Source organism: Impatiens glandulifera, chromosome 2 (genome assembly GCF_907164915.1).
Source record: "Impatiens glandulifera chromosome 2, dImpGla2.1, whole genome shotgun sequence".
In the NCBI taxonomy this organism is placed as follows: domain Eukaryota; kingdom Viridiplantae; phylum Streptophyta; class Magnoliopsida; order Ericales; family Balsaminaceae; genus Impatiens; species Impatiens glandulifera.
In genome coordinates this window covers 46,979,594-46,997,787 of record NC_061863.1, presented here as the reverse complement: position 1 = coordinate 46,997,787, position 18,194 = coordinate 46,979,594, and the positions used below count along the sequence as shown (strand labels likewise).

General features: G+C 29.8%; 1 protein-coding gene across 1 annotated transcript; it reads left to right on the top strand.

Annotated features, from left to right (window-relative positions):
• Positions 1-10,234: 10,234 nt before the first annotated feature.
• Positions 10,235-12,350, top strand: LOC124924751 (probable inactive receptor kinase At2g26730). Its single transcript, XM_047464745.1, has 3 exons — positions 10,235-10,532; positions 10,611-11,270; positions 11,359-12,350. Exons 1-3 carry the CDS (start codon positions 10,235-10,237, stop codon positions 12,348-12,350), a joined length of 1,950 nt encoding a protein of 649 aa, XP_047320701.1.
• The last annotated feature ends 5,844 nt before the right edge of the window (positions 12,351-18,194 follow it).

Here is an 18,194-nt window from a genome sequence, read left to right as displayed (position 1 = left end):
AATATAAATAGACAAATTTTGGATTTTATATTATGGTCAATTGAATTTTGGACATTTATTTTTTAATTTATAATTTGAGATTAGTTAGTGTTAAAGTTATACAAAATAATATTTTATATTAATTGGTTAAATTGGTAACATTAATATTTTATTTATTTATAAATTTTACATAAATAATTAGATAAAAGCTTACGTTTTATATAATTTTAACAATTTAATAAAAAGTTCAAATTGTGAAAATTGAACGAAGAATTCCGGAATTTAAATTGCACTTCATAAAAAGCCTAAATTTGACAATTCCGATAAATAAAAATGCATTATTAATATGTTTTTTTTTATTAATTTTTATAACTCCAGTAACACTACACTAATTCAATCACATCTTTATTAAACTCAGATCAACAACAAATCAACAATATTTATTAAACTCAGATCATAATTCAAATCCTAACCCAAATTTTAATAATTTGAATGTATTTTGTGTTGGATTGAATTGCTGGATTGGGATGGGTTTACCCCCAACAAAATAGTTTCTTTTTTAAATTAAAAAATATATTTGCAAACTCTTGTTTTTCTCATTTAATCTTTTTAAATGTAAAAAACTATGACGACTCTATAGTTTCACCTCTACTTAATACATTTTAAACGATAATCGAATTCTAAACCACTCACATAATCATAATTTTAAATTTATTTCATACTTTTTAGTCTTACAAATTTAATTTCACCATTAAATATATATATATATATATATTTTAATTTTTTTTTTGAAAAACAAGATATGAATCTGAAATTAATCAAGATAAAAAAGAGACAGAATATCAATAAAAAAATATGTACATAATACAAAATTTATGTGAAAACCCAAGACAAAAAACACAAATGACAGAAAAAAATTATTCATTATAGTTATAATAAAATATTACAACTTAGAGAGAGAGAAAAATAATGACAAATATTATGTGTATGTGTTAATAAAACTTTAACTAATATCATATATTTATAGGTCATATAATTGAGCCTAGAGAACCTAATATCAAACAATTAAGATTTTATTTTATTTTATTGCACGGAGAGCCTAGGCCTAGACCCCTTTCAAAACAAAACTCATCTGGGCCACCATAATTTAACAATCTCCACCTTGACACGAATTTAGTATGTCAAAAGAAAATTTTATCTACAAAATATAGACAACCATAATAGTTTTCGCTTCTTCCAAAAACCTCAATGAGCTTACTCAACAACGTCTAAGATCAACTAAGTTCGAGTAATGCCCAAACTTAGCAATGGAGAGTGCATTTATCATCATATCTGCTATTAATTTTTCTCACATCAATATCACCACGAACAATAACATCACTTATAAAATGATATCGCCAATCAATGTGCTTCGTCAGAAAAATATCATTTTGACTGTCACAAAAGACTGTCGTCATTTGTAAATCTTTCTTGAATTCCCTGAATATGTCTTTCAGACAAATATCAGTTTTACAAGCTTATATAATGGTAAGGTAGAATACCTCAGTAGTAGACAATGTGACTAGACTTTATAGAGTAGTTTTCCAACTAATCGCAAAATCGCAAATACATAAAACAAAACATGTGAGCATTCTTCTTCTGTAAACATCGCCAGCATAATCAGAGTCGACATAACAGTCAACTTCATCTATAGTCCTCCCAAACTGTAGGTAAACGTCCGTTGAATTTTTTAAATAACGTAAGATCCACCAAACTACTCTTTAATACTATTTACCTAAATTTATCAGGTATTTGTTAGTGCTAACTACATTGCTGAATATGTCAAATCTAATCAAGTGCAAACCATTGCATACATAAGTGAACCAATTGCATTTAAATATGAAGCTCGTAACAAATATTTGATATGTTCATTAAATTGAGGTGACATAGTTGAAGAGAGTTTAAAATGAGTTGTTAATGGAGAATTCACACGACTAGCATGAAAAATATTGAACAAACAAGGGATTTTAATGTAGACGCAACTATCAAAATCACTTCTCTTATAAAGTCATTAGTGGTCATAAAAGTGTCGAAACTTTTATACCACTACCTTGGAGATTGATTTAAACCATAAAGGTATTTCTTCAAATAACAAATACATCATCTTCTCTTAAGAATGTAAATCATTTAGGTTGATACATATAGATGTCTTCATTTAAACCTCCGTGTAGAAACATGGTCTTCACATCTTAATGCTCAAACTCCAAAATATGCATCGCCACAATGTCATGTAATGCTCGAAATAAAAAAATGTTTAACAACCGGAGAAAAAACGTCAGTAAAATCAATCTCCAGAATTTGACTATAACATTTCACAAGCAAACTCGCTTTAAACATTACATCTTCAATTATAAGTGTACATTCCTTTCTTTTATTCATCTTACAACGAATAGTCTTCTTTTTCATAGGTAATTTTAAGAGATCCCACATACCATTTTTATGAAGATATTTCATCTCTTCTTGCATGAAAATCATTTATTTGTTAGAGTCATCACAAGTGATTGCATAGGAATATGAAGAATTTCTTCATATGAACCAATATCTTATACATCACTCAATGCATAAATAATCAAATCAGCTTCACCGAGTCTTTGAGGAGGTTTAATATCACGTTTAGTCTTGTTAGTAGCAATAGAATATTATGGTGGTGCAGACGATGATGAAGTATCAAACAACTCTAGTGTAGTTGATGGTAGTGTTGCATGTTCAAATTTTGATATACTCTCAAACTTCACATTCTTGTTAAATTCATACTGAATTTTATCTCGAAAAGGGTTAGACTTTTGCTCAATCTGATCACAAAAAGATATAATTAAGATGTGTAGCATTTAACATAGGCGTCTCATAAAAAAATACAATTTTGACTAATTATAACATTTCTGGTTTTAGGACAACATAACTTATACAACTATGGAGTCTATAAGAACATATAACATGTCAGGTTTTCTTTTACCTTTCATCACGACAAGTACACCTCTACAAACCTTCATAACTTCACCTTCAACAGTGTACTTGTACCCTTTTAAATCGAGGATATTAAGAGAATTAAGATTTCTCTTCTAATTAGGAACATGTCTCACATTATTAAGTGTTTAAACAGCTCAGTCAAACAACTTGGTTTTTATTGTTACTATACCCATAACCTTACATGATGAATTGTTTCCCATTAACACAACACCTTTGGAAACTGTATCATATGTTGACAACTAGTCCTGATTGGGACAAATATGATATTTACAGTCATAATCGAGTATCCAATTATCTTGCGATATTGCATCACAAACATAAACCATGAGGAGTTTACTGTCTTCGACTTTAGCAATACTGGTTTTGCCAAAATTTTCTGTCTATTTTTCAGTTGGAATATTATCAGTTTCTTAACTTTATTTTGTTACTTCCAACACTCATATTTTATGTGACCTCTTTTCTTGCAATAGTTTTAAGTCTTTCAAAGTTTTCTTCAATTTTATCCATTTGTCTATTGAACCATTTTCGTGAGTTCTCCCCCGAACAATAAAGCTCTTTGCAGACCATCAGAATAATCAACAAGATGTTTTATTTTCTCCTTAGAGAATAATACATTATAAACATCATTAGTTGTGATAATATCACGACTAAATAACATAATATCACGAAACGCGATATATGATGGGGGCAATGAACACAACATAATCAAAGATAAATCTTCATCATCATACTTGACTTCCAAGGCCTCCAAATCAACAATAGTTTCTTTAAATGTCGATAAATGCTCTTGTAAAGATGTGCTTTCAGGCATACGATGAAAATATAGTTGTTGATTCAGATGTAGCTTACTAGTAAGAATTTTTTTCATACATATATGTTTTAGCTTCAGTCATAACCCAACAACACTAGTCTCTTTCAGAACATCCTATAGAATATTGTTTGACATATGTAAATGTATTTGAGACAAAGTCTTACGATCCTTTCTCTTTTTCTCGTCTATTGTCCATGAACTGAGCATCTTATCAAACCCTAATAAAGTTTCTTCCAAATTAATCTGAGCGAGAATAGCTCGCATTTTTACATGCCATGAAAAAAACTTAGTGTTGCGATCTAAAAACGTAATATCATACTTTATACTCGACATCTTCAAGAATAAATATAGTCTCAAAATAAATAAATAAATAAGCTCAAAGCTCTTATACCAATTGTTGAAAAACAAGATATGGATCTAAGACTAATCAAAATAAAGAAAAACGAAGTGTCAATTAAGAAAACACATCAATAACACAATATTTACGTGGAAACCTATGACGGGAAACCACTAGTAAAGGAGGTAACTATTCACTACGAAGCAACCCCCTCATTGAAAACTATGGAACGGACTAAAGATATAACTTTGTAGGAGATTAACTGGTAGAAGCTGCCATATATGAGAATTTGAACAAATCATTTTTCAGCATGTCTGCGTTATGTTTGAGTTATGCCTGCGTTACATGATGATGATCAGAATGGGGAGATAATCTCTTCATCGTCGCCGTCTACGGGGAGATTGATATGAAGAACCTCGCCAATCGTGTTCACAAAGAAAGGAAGTTCTTCTGCGATCGTTCTTACAGAGGAAGGCCACAGGAACTTGATGGAAAACTCACCAAGTCTAATAATAAGAAGAAGCGTGATTCTCGCGCATGCCCGTAGGAAGATCAAAAAGAGGCGTTTAGAGGAGAGTGTCATGTTGTAAGTTGTTTACCATCCTAAGACAAAGGAAACAAGAACAACGTAGAGTTTATGCTTAGTTTTATCAAACAACAATTAGGTGGTGCATTCGTTGAATATTTTAAGTGGAAAGTTGCTGTAGAGATTTTAAAATCCTGACAATAAGAATTAAGAAGAAGATTGAAAAGCTTTTGAACCCTGTTTCCAATAATGTATTTAATTAATTAGTTTCGATTGACAATATGCTTATTACTGACTTTTACAAAGCTCTTAATGATGTGATTGTTGTAGTGGAGTTTGAAGAGAAAGAGATAAGGAAAAAAGAAAGTGACATTGATAAAATATATATATATATATATATATATATATATATATATAAATAAGGTGGAGATAGAATCGGAGATGCGGTATTCAAGAGGATAGGTTGGTGATGAGTTATATTAAATAAATAAAATTACATGTTAAATCATTCTTCTTAGATTAACCAAGTTAAAATATTAAATATAACAAAATGATGTAACTATACTTCTTACAACAAACTAGGATAGACTTAAATTCGATAAAAAATTTCAACAAAAGTTTTAAATTGTCATTTATCTCATATTTTGTGTTCGTTAATAAAATTTTAATTAAAATTATATATTTATAAGTCACATAGTTAAGCCTAATGACCCAATACTCCCTATAAAAAATTAGGTATATATATTGAGGACTGGGCTTATGCCCAAATGTCCAAATGTAGTTCATATTCGATTGGGTGGCAAATGTAGTTCATATTCGATTGGGTGGCAAAACATTACCACAGATAAACACTTCCGCCCATGAGTGACAAATATAAGAAGATTATACAAGTTGCAATGTCAAAATAGTTTTTAAAAAATTTAGTTGGATTGTAATTTTGAAAATGAGAAAATATCAGATGAGTTACAAATATGAGGATAAAATTGAATGGGTGGAATTGGATTTTGGAATTTAAATTTAAATAATAATTTTATTTTATGAAAAAATTATATAATTGTAATTTATTATTTTATATTTCAAAAATAGCATAAGAAAAATAATTTTAAAATATATTATTTACATTATTAAGAGATTGAATTGACGGATGTTAGAGAGTTCAATTGTTCGATTTAATATATATATATATATATATTTGTGTGTATAGGATAAATTTTTATTAAGAAAAAAATTATCAATTTAATATTTAATTTGCTAAATTCAAAAAAAAAAATATCAGGTAATTATCTTCATAAATTTAAACAAACAAAATATTAATTTGACACTTTATTTTCTAAATTTATATATATATATATATATATATATATATATATATATATATATATATATATATATATATTTTATTATACATTTAAACTTTTTATATAAAAAAAATATCGAATAAAGGGTTGTAAAGAATAAAATAATAAAATATTTAATTTTAAAATATAGATAAAGTGAATATAAAAATTAAAATTCTAAACTAAAGGGTAGAATTAAAAATTATAAAATCAGAATTTAATAAAAAATTTAATTTTAATTCTTAATCTTAATATTATATTAGTTTAAATTTAATAAAAAAATTAATTTCAATTCTTAATCTTCAACTGTCCATCCAACCAAATAATTGAAATTATAATTTTATAGTTACCAAAAACATCTTAATAAGTTTTATTATTCTTAATTTTAAATATTATACTTTTATTAATATTATAAAATTAATATATATATATATTTTTTTTTATCTATTGTTAATAAATAATAAGAACTAAATAATTAATAATTTTACAAGATAATGCAGTAAATCTTTATTTTGAATAGTTATATTCAACCTTTTTCTTATGGGTTAGTTTTTTCAATTGTTTCATAAATAATATAAAATAATATTTTAAATTATTGCCCCACTAGTTGGATTAAAATTTTTTTTTTAATTTATCTAATTTTTAGAATTAATTTTTATTAATTCAAATAAGGAATTATATCTATAAAATAATATTTACAAATAAAAATAATTAATTAAAAATTTAGATATTAAATAATATGATAAATTAAAATTTCAATAAAGAATATCTAATATTCTATAAAGTTCATAAGTGTGATTTCAATAACGATGAGTGAATGAGTAAAACAAGTCTAACAAATCAATTAAATGATGATTGAAAAATCTCTAATAAATTTTTTGATCGGTAGTGATAATCGTCCTTGCCCGTTAGTTGATAAGTATAACGTAGTTTTTTTTGTCAAGTGATAACTCACCCTCTACATATAATTAAATTAATAAAAAAAACTCTTACAATTGAAAAAAATAAAATAAAAAATTACAGGTAAAAGTGTCTCAAAATAAAATATTAATTTAAATAATTTTTTTTATTAAAAAAGAAATAAAGAATCCTAAATTTAACAACTTTTATATATATATATATATATATATATATATATATATATAAAGGGAATTACCACACATTCCAAAAATAATCACCAATAATAACAAACAACCTAAAAACAGAGTATAATTCAAATTGTAAAAATAAAAAACGATAAATTCAATGTGAACAAATGGAATATTATATATTAAAAAGTAATAGAGATAATAAGAAAATTATTTAACAAATATTTAAAGAGAAATAAAATATACAATATTAACATTTTTTTTTTATAATTGATGATTAGATTTGCCATTAAAGTTGGCTTATAGGTTAGTTGTGTCGGTCTACACTGGTTCAATTTGGCTCAAATTTGGCCTTGGATGCCCTAGCCATATACACATAGGTGAGTGGTTGCCGGCTTTCTCGGCTGATATTCTTACACCTTGTTTTTTAGTCAGGGTCCGGCCCTGGGTAAGGCAATTAATGCAGTTTCATAGGTCCCCACTTTTATAGGGTCCCCATTTTTTTATATTTAATAATATTATATTATTAATATTATATTTTTCTCTTTTTTTTCCTTTAATATTAAACTTTTTTATCTCCTTTTTAGTCTCGTATTATAATATATTAATTATTTATATTTTATTTTATTAATTAAAATTAATTTTTTTTTTTACTATTTTAGGGGCCCAAAATTTAAATTTGCATAAGGCCCCAAATTCTCTAGACTTCTCAGGGCCAACCCTGCTTCTAGTGGTCTACCATATATGAGCTATCACTCCTCTATACGAGAAATATATATTAATGTTCTATTAAATTTATTTAATACTTATTATTAATTAGTTAAGTTTGTAACGAAGAACTTCATTTTTACTATTAATTAACTAGAACCTAAGTCAAAAAAGAGTCTTGTCCTACTTTATAAAATTCAAAAAGAAAAAAAACTATAATATAATTGAAGTGATCCATTTACTTAATATAATTTTAACTTAGTCCCAATTAAAATTATTAGTTTTTTAACAAATATAAAATAAGTTAGTGTCATGGAATAGTGAATCATTTTGTTTTGTATTATAAAGTAAACAATTAAGCTCAAAATTTTTATTAACACAAAAAAAATAAACTTCTCTTTATAAACAGTATTCTTTTCATTAGTTCCAAACTAAAAAAATATTCACTTAACAAATAATTTATGGAGAAATAAAATCTAAACAAGATTTATAATACCCATTCCTCACTCCAAAATAGGTCGAAATCCATGTTTAACGTCTCATTCTTCAATTGAATGTGTCCTATATTCTAATCAGAATTGAACTCGTGTTCTTTGATGTACACATTTATTTTTACTATTTAAATCACTCTAATTAGTTTTAATGTATTTATAATTAATTCATTATTCATTTATAAAAATATAAAAATTTGACATTTTTAAGTTTAATTATTGATTATTATATAAGAAAGATTTAATCATCTAATATTATATTTTTTTATTACTAATTTCAGGTTAATTGATTGATAGAATTAGATTATAGGTTAATTTTTTTTATTACGAACTCGAATAGATATTTTCTGTCCTGCACTCCATCTATAATTTTGAACCTGATTTAAAATACATAAACATGTCTACTGGATATATGTCTACTGGAAGTGTTCCAAACTTTTATAAAATTGATTGGAATTTTATAGTAAAATAAATAAGCTTTATTCTTGTTATATAAAATATGTTAAAGAAAAATTAAGGCATAAGCAAAAGCATAGTGAAGAACTTTAATGAATTTTATAGTAAAATACTTATTATATAAAATATGTTAAAGAGAAATTAAGGCATAAGCAAAAGCATTAGTGAAGAACTTTAATGATTATAGATTATTTTTTATACAAACTTTTTAGAGTGCTCTTCATGTGATGTGAAAATGCAACTCAAAATAATAATAATAGAGTCACAATTTTTTATTAGCATATAGTGTTATAAAGACCACAAATACCTTACTCTAAATTCAGTTATAAATGAGTTATGTAAAAAGAGACTATATAATTTAGTCATAATTATATGGATTTATATATGGATTTACAGACTGATTAAGAAGAACTTAAATAACTCTCATTCATTCCTCACTAATTTAATATTAATTCATTAACAAAAATAAAATAAAAAACTTTATTATTTTTAATTATTATTATAATTAATACATTTTAAATATATTTATTAAAATTATATTTATCTTATTAAAATAATCGAGGATCATTCTTTCTCCTAACAAAAAGAAAAGAAGAATGTCAATTTTATTATCGAATTATAACGGAATATTCACATATATCACTAAACTAATTTCTGTCCGCTCATATCACTGTACAACCTTTACCAACTAAGCTACTAAGACTTTATATTTTAAATTCAACACCAAATTTGAAAAACCCGGGACGTTTTAACATTAATATAAATTCATTTTTTAAAACTAACTAATATATAATGATGTTGAGTAAATGGATACTGAATTGAACCACCTATAAACTTAAAACGGCTAAAAATAAAATTAAAAATGTTATTCGTAATTTTTTTTCACGATTTTTTATATTATTACTCGTGCAAATGCACGGGCTAAATGCTAGTATACATTAATATTCCTTTATCATGATAAAATTGACATTATTCTTAAAAAAAATAAAAAAATAAAATAAAATTCAAACTTGACTTTGTATTTGTCATCATCATCAAAATGATATCCATACTTAATCATAGTTAGACCTAATTTTCTTTTAATTATTTCTAATTATAACTTAAAAAAAATATTACCTGAATCTTATTATATTCATTAAATTTCTTAATTTCTTAACTAAAATACTAAAATATTTTATTATTATATTTTAAAATATTTTATAAAAAAATATTTATCTATTCAAAATTATAACTCATCATTATTTGTTAAATAAGGATTATAATCTTGTATCATAGGACATTTAAGTATTTATAGCTTTTTCGTTCACTCACTTCCAGCTGCTCATGATGATCATCTTCTTTAATCATAATTATTACTTTCTCCTAAATAAATTTAGCTATTTTCATATATATATATATATATATATATATATATATATATATATATATATATATATATATATGAGTAAGAGAGAGAGAGTCATCCTCGACGTCCACGTCTAGCTGATCGAATTCAATGGCAGCAAAGCGGAGAGTTGTTTATTATCATCGAGCTGTGTTATTCACAATAACATGGATGTCTCTGCTACAAAATCACCACGTAGTTCACTCCGCCGATACGTCGCCGGACAAGGAAAAGATCGCCCTTAACATTCTCTTCCAAAAGTCGATGAAAATGGAAGAACTTAATTGGAATCCTAACACATCTACCGCATGTTCTTGGCCTGGAGTCACCTGCGACAACAATAATCGCGTCAAATATCTCCGCCTCCCCGGAAAAGCTTTCATTGGTCAGATCCCAGAAAATACAATCGGTAGGTATATTTTGTTTTTGTTTATGGGTGTTAGCTGCTAATAGAAAAACACTACTTCATATATAATTATTCCAACAGGTTTATTGACTAAACTTCGAGAACTCAGTCTCCGGTTTAATAAGTTCTCAGGCCAACTTCCATCGGACTTTTCAAACCTAACCCTGCTCCGGTCCCTAAACCTTCATAACAACACCTTTTCTGGTCATTTCCCTCTTGTCATCACTAAGTTAACGAACTTACAAACGTTAGATATCTCAGCAAACAGATTTTCCGGCAATATTCCTTGCGCCATCCAAGATATGCCCCTTCTCAAACGATTACGTCTTGAAAACAATAGGTTTACAGGTAATCTTCCAGGACTTCACTTCCTTAGATCGGTTAATTTCAGCGTGGCAAACAACAACATCACTGGGTCCGTTCCCACAACCCTTTCCAAGTTACCCTTGGAGGCGTTCGCCGGAAACCCTCTTCTGTGTGGCGAGCCTCTATCTTCGCCGTGCATTTACAAGATAAATCAGTCTTATTTCTCTATCAGTGAATACTGCTCTCCTTTAACCCCTCAACCGATTCCGACACTCGCCAAAATTGCAATGCCCGGAGGAGGTGCTCTATACCTTTTACTTTTTATTATAATCCTCTTATGCCCAGTTCGAAGGAAACAGCTTCCTCCTCCGTCGACCAGGGACCTGCAGGGATCAATGGGCTTTGAAGGAAAGAACAAACTGGTTATCTTTCCAGGTAGGATGGCCTACATAACATATATATGGCACTCTCTGCGCAACTAGAGGCTGGCCGGATTACATATTTTCGTAATTTTGTTTTGTAGAGAATAATCACCGGAGTGGTTCGTCATGGGCTAAGGGACTTACAGCGGCAGACGTTATGTCGGCGTCGGTGATGGATCCGCGGTTGGCAAAGGGTAAGATTGGGACGTCGTACAAGGTGGAGTTGTTAGTGACAGACAGAGTGTTGGTGGTCAAGAACCTCATGGATCCGGAGGCGGTAGTCTCCGGCGAGCTAGATTTTGCCGATAAAATGGAATTCCTGGGAAAGATTAGGCATGACAACGTGATGCCTCTGAGAGGATATTGTATTTACAAAGAAGAATATTTGATGATCTACGATTTCATTCCTGGCGGTAGTTTGTATGATTGTCTTCACGGTAATGGGTTTGATTTGGATTGGGAGAGCCGTAAGAGAATAGCATTGGGCGCAGCGAGAGGATTAGCCCACCTGCACAAGGAGAAGAAACTGGTTCACGGGAACATCAAATCCTCAAACATTCTTCTCCATGGGGAATACCCTGTTGCCCTTGACGCCTATGTGGCGGACTTCGGCCTAACCGCCACTCCGCCAACAAGCTATTATGGCCCTGAAACAACAACAACTGTGGCCACCAATATTAAAAGCGATGTTTATGCATTCGGCGTTCTCCTACTGGAACTCTTGACTGGAAAGTCCGCGGATGATAGGAATCTTGTGCAGGAAATGCAATCATCTGTCACTGCAGAAGGAGGGGCGAATGATGATGAGATTTTGGATTCAAGAGTGATGATTCAATATGATGAGAAGAAGAAGATGAGCATGGTTTGTCTGCTGCAGATAGCAAAGCAGTGTACGCACGAAGTAGCAGATGAGAGGCCGAAGATGGAGAAGGTGGCTCGCATGATTGAGAATATTCATGATATGAACAACATGAACAGGGAGGATGAGATTGGAAATGGGCTAGCTGGACCGGTTGAAGAGATGAGTCATGAGGTTTGTGAGGATAGTTTGCTTCATCCGGGCACACCTCCTCCTCCTGATTTTACACCATAATTAGTTGTCTCATGAATTGATTCATGTCTCTCTCTTTGTTTCATGTCTACTGTCTCTGAGGTCTCAGTGTGTGCAGTTTCCTTCTCTCCAAATCTTCTGTTTCCAAAAGTAATGTAATTTGTAAATGTTGGTACCATCAAGTTATGTTTTTGTTTCATTTTGGGTTATTTGAATTAATAAACCTATTTTGACTCGTGTATATTTGAACAATAAGATTATATATTTGAAGTTTTTTTTATGATAAATTATGTAATTGATTCCTTTATGATAAATTATGTAATTGATTCCTTTTTTTATGCCTGGTCTGGTAGGTAGAATCATCGGAGCTAGATTTAAAATCTAGCTGACTAATCTTTCAATAAAAATTAATATAACATTTATTTCAATCGGATAAGAATTATAAATTCTTTGTTAAAAAAAAAAAATGAAATTTTATTTTTTGTATTCCTCTCCGAATTTGAAATTAAAGAAATGGTTGAATAAAATAGATTCTTACAAAACCAAATAACTATAAAATTGAAATTAAACATACCTCCTCGATAGAATAAACTTCAATCTAAACCGGTAAATTAAAATAATATTGCCATTCGCTTTAGCCTATAAATTACAAGACTTAGAGCTAAATTTTTTTCTAAATTTTCAAATAACATTTTGACCATTTATCAAAAATGGACCTTAGACTTCAACTTGTTTTTTTTTTACTTTTAAGATAAAAAAATTATAATATTATATTAAATTTTTTATCTAATTTATTTTATATTCTATAATTTATTAATAATATTTGTTTTAATAATGTTTTTTAAAACGGATTAAGTATTTCATTTTATTAATAATGTTTATTTATTTAAATCTATTATTCAATTATTTTGTTGTTTATGAATTATTGATATATAATTGATTTTATCTTAGTTTTATTAAATGAATGAGAAAATATTGAGATTAAATATGTAAAGTTAATAAATATATAGATAATATTAATAAGATAAAAAATTAGTGTAAGAAATGAATATTAAATAATATATTTTGAGTTTGGAAATGAGTTTTTGGGTTGAAGATGAATTACTGTTTGTCACATATGTGACGGCATTTTGGGTTTAAGAACGAGTTTTTGGGTTTGAGATAATCTTATATAATATTGAATAAATGTATTGCTTTAAAAAAATGTTGTTTTCACATTATTGTGCTATTTAGGCACATCATTTAGTTAGACAACAAATGTTATATCTCATTTTAAGTGTATCTCTTTTACTTGAGTCGGATTAGTAAATGATCTCAAAATTGAGCAAATTGATAGATCTTCTTTAAAGTATTAGGATGTATAAAATGATATTTGCAACATTGGTTTATTTGATTCTTCCCATTTGTTGGGCATTTATTGGATATTTGGACATTTGGCCTCATCGATTTCTCATCTAACATATTTGGATAATATTTTTGTCTATTGCACTTGCAGCTTTATTTATCAGGTTTCACATTTAAAAAAAAAAAACTTATAACTTACGTAAGCATTTAGAGCCATAGACGTTATACTATAAAGTAACTCTAGACTCTCTTAATTGGATTATAATTAAATTGTTGATTATAATGAGACAAAGAAAACTCTATATAAGTCTTATAACTTGTTAATATTTTGCACAAATATATATGATTTTGTTTTTCATACTCTTAAAATAGAAAAATTAAAGCATATTTTTATTGGGATCACTAGAGTTTAGTTCTATACAAAATAAAAAATCAAATAGCCAAGGGTGGAACTGATTATAAGAATGTCAGTAACATTTTTGTCCATATGAAGTTAGTTTTCGAAAATAAATAACAAATAACAATAAGAAGAGTAATGCATTTAATGGCGAATAACGATTATATTACACTTTAAGTACGGATAAAATGTGAAAAATAAATATTGAAATTAATGTCAATTTTATACACAAAGTTGAATAGATGTCAAATTTGTTATTTAAGGTGTAAATTTTATTTTTATATATAAAAACTTGAAAAAATGTATTAAATTTATCATGTCAACGAAAATAAATTAATTAATAGACTTAATTTTTGACACGTGGAATTGATTACTAGGATTTTATATTATTATTATCTAGTTGGCATTCAAAAACTAGATGTCTATTGATATTAAAAACGATAGACTAACTCAACTGAAATTATGTTAATATAAAATATTTTATTATTATCAACTGAAATTGTATTAGCTTCGATGAGAGGAACATATCCATACGAATCCCTCATCCTCCATACTTTATTAAACTCAGAGAATGATGGACTGGAGAAGCAACTCTAGTCCAATCGTATACTCGACCTAATTGGTAACCGCCTCACCGGTCAAATTTCCTCTGATATTGGGTGTCTCAGCCGCCTCACTATATTTAACGTGGTTGATAACAATTTAATCGGCATCATTCTGTTACGACTTAAATTTATAAGTAGGGTTAAGAGTTCTTGATCTCAAGGACTGAGTGAGAAATCTATGATCAAAGTGTAGCGGAAGAGTTATGAGAAGAAGATTTCGAGATTATATGAGAAGAATAAACAAAAATGAGAAAAAAATACTTTTAATATATACCTAATAGTCCAAGACAAAGAGACGAATCAGAAAATACAATTGAGATTATGAACTTTAATAAAACTTTTCATATATGCCCAATTGGAGAAGTGAGTTCGGCATATATAACACATGAATTCCCCTAGAATATCCAGTTACAATTTTTACAACAGCTTCTAGAGAATTAATAAAAATTAATTTTGTGAATAACATAAAATAGAATCAAAACAAAGTTATAAAAGAGAAAATAGAAACACCATAACAATATCTAGTCCAAGTACTCAATTAGACATTAGAAGGTGTTGGCTCTATTCGGGGATTGTAAGATTATCTACCCCATCAAAAGTTTGTCGTCCTCGACAAAGAGACTTTGGCCTGGTTTGCCTCCTTGTTGCCAGCTTCTCCGGGCATTAAATGATTGTTACTTGAGCATCCTCCCATGTCTGGTCTTCTATTTGTGCCCCATCTCAATTGATTAGTAGTTGACTTTTCTTTTTTCCATGCACCATGATGTCTTGTTCACCCACAATATTGTATGTCCTATTAGGTTGTGCACTAAGTTGGGAATCTCTTCCATGGAAGAAGGGATCCCTTGGAAGTCTTCAATTGCGAAACATGGAAGACATTGTGTATCTTGGTGTTGGCTACGAGTTCCAGCTTGTAGGCTACTTCCCCAATTCTTTCCAGTACTTGGAAGGGCTCAAAATACTTGGGGTGAGAGCTTGTGGAATAGCTTTTGGACTGAGCGTTGTCTATATGGTTGTAGTTTCACCAATGTCCAGCTTCCTACTTCCAAAGTGAACTTTTTTCCCTTTTTGTCCTACAACTGCTTCATATGGTAGACTTTTTGCAAATGGAATTTTAGGAGTTGAAGTGAGGCTTCCCTTGCTGCCAATGACATATCCACCTCTTCCACTCTAAAGTCTCATGTAACATATGGTGTGTGGACAAGGGAGAGTATCTGTATATTACTTCAAAAGGGGTTGTTTGTATGGTTTTATGGAAATCGGTGTTGTACCACCATTTAGCCAAAGGCAACCAGTGCACCAAATCTTTTGGAGTTTGGTCGGCCATGCATCATAGATAACTCACCAGGCACTTGCTGACAATCTTGGTCTGGTCATCCGTATGGGGGTGATAAGATGTGGACAGGGCTTGCTGAACTTCTTGCATCCTCAAGAATTTCCGCTAGAAGGTGCTCAAGAACACCTTGTCTTAATCGCTGATGATGTTTGTTGGCATTTCATGGAGCTTTGAAATGTTTGCCATGAAGGTTTTAGCAACTGTCCGGGCGGTGAAGGATGTTGTACACTCATAAAATGGGACATTTTTATAGTTTATGTATTATCACAAATATAACACTTTTTCCTATTGACTTTGGTCAGCTAAGTGCTATATCATACCTTTATATGAAATCCATTGAGACCGGTTCTCAAAACCAATTGGGGATTGCTAAGTGTTATATCATACATTTATATGCTGAATTGTCTTATTTTATTTTTCTAGCACACTTCGCAGGTCCAAATGAATTCTTTAATATCCTTCAACATCCTAGGTTAGGAGTAGACCATATGCATCTTCTTTTAGGTTACCAATGTTCCCGAATGGCCCCCCTCTTCTCCCAAATGCATTGCTGCAATTAGAGTGGTTCTGAGTTTATTGTTTATTTCACTACTAGCCGATCCTTTTTTCTCATCATCTCATCATCTCATCATCATATACAAATATTACGGGTGAGTGTCAACATTAACACGAATTTCTCAAATGATTTTGGCTAAATTGGAATCACCTTCATAGGCTTCATGAATCTGTTTTGGAATAGTAGTGTGATATATGGAGACCCCTACAAATTGGACTCTTGTTACCCGTCTAAACAATGCATCTGCTACTAGGTTCTCTTTCTCCTTTTTATATTGCACCACAAAATTGTATCCCACTAATTTATAAAGTCATTCTCTTGGGTCGGGGTCTGTACTCTCTATTTTAACAGGTATTTGAGGGCTTCATGGTCTGTCTTTATAATGAATTGCTTGTACCTGAGATAAGAATTCCATTTCTCTACAATAAAAGTCAAGGACATTAACTCCTTCTCGTATGTGGATGATGGTAGCTTCCCTAGTTCAATTACATTGTTGATAAATGAGATGGGTCGTCCTTTTTGCATCAATACCGCACCAATTCCAGCTCCAGTTGCATCAGTTTCCACCACAAAGGGAATTGTGAAGTTGGGCAGCGCTAAAACTGGAGGGGACAACATACGTTGCTTCAACAATAAAAATGTCGCCTTAACTTCTTCATTCCATGCAAATTGTCTTTTTTTCAGAAGGGAAATAAGGAGTCGGGCTATGAAACCATAGTCTTTGATAAATCTTCGATAGTATCCGGTTAGTCCCAAAAACCTTTTAATTGCTTAGTTGATTTTGGAATCGGACATGTACTCATTGCTTCCAATTTATCAGGATCAATAGTCACTCCATTTTTATCCAATATATAGAATATGTAGGAAATTTTCTTGCATTTAAAACTACAATTTCCTTTGTTAAGGAATAACTTGTTTTGTTGCAGTATTGAAAGAACTTGATGTAGATGGAAGATATGCTCACTCCAGCTCAGACTTTACACCAGGATGTCATCAAAAAATATCAGCACGAACCTTCTCAAGAATGGCTTCAAGGCTGCATTCATTAAGATTTGGAAAGAAGATGAGACATTGGTTAGGCTAAAGGGAATCACCATAAACTTGTATAGGCCTTTGTGAGTTTGGAATGATGTTTTGTGGCAGTCACTTTGGGTGCATCCTTATCTGATAGAACCCAAAACAAAAATCCAACTTGGAGAAGACCTTGCACCCATGCAATTCTTCCATAAACTCTTCAATGATAGGGACATGAAACTTGTCCATGATGGTTGCTTAGTTCAATCGTATGTAATCGATACACAATCTTTAAGATAAGTCTTTCTTTTGAACTAGCACCACAGGGGTAGAAAAAGAGTTGTGACTTCTTCTAATGAATCCCTTGTCCAGTATATCATTAACTAAATGTTCAATTTTTTTCTTTTGTAGGGCATAATACCGATATGAACATAGACACACAACTTTTGTGCCTTCCTTTAGTGGGATTCAATGATATTGTTTCCTGGATGGTGGTAACTCTTCTAGTTGCTGAATAGTGGGTTGAAGTTTTCTAGCATCCGTTGAAGGTCTTTAGGAATCTCTTCTGGTGCCATTGTGGTAAGTGAAAAAAATTGACCTTCATGTTCACTTCTTATTTGAACCATGGCACAAC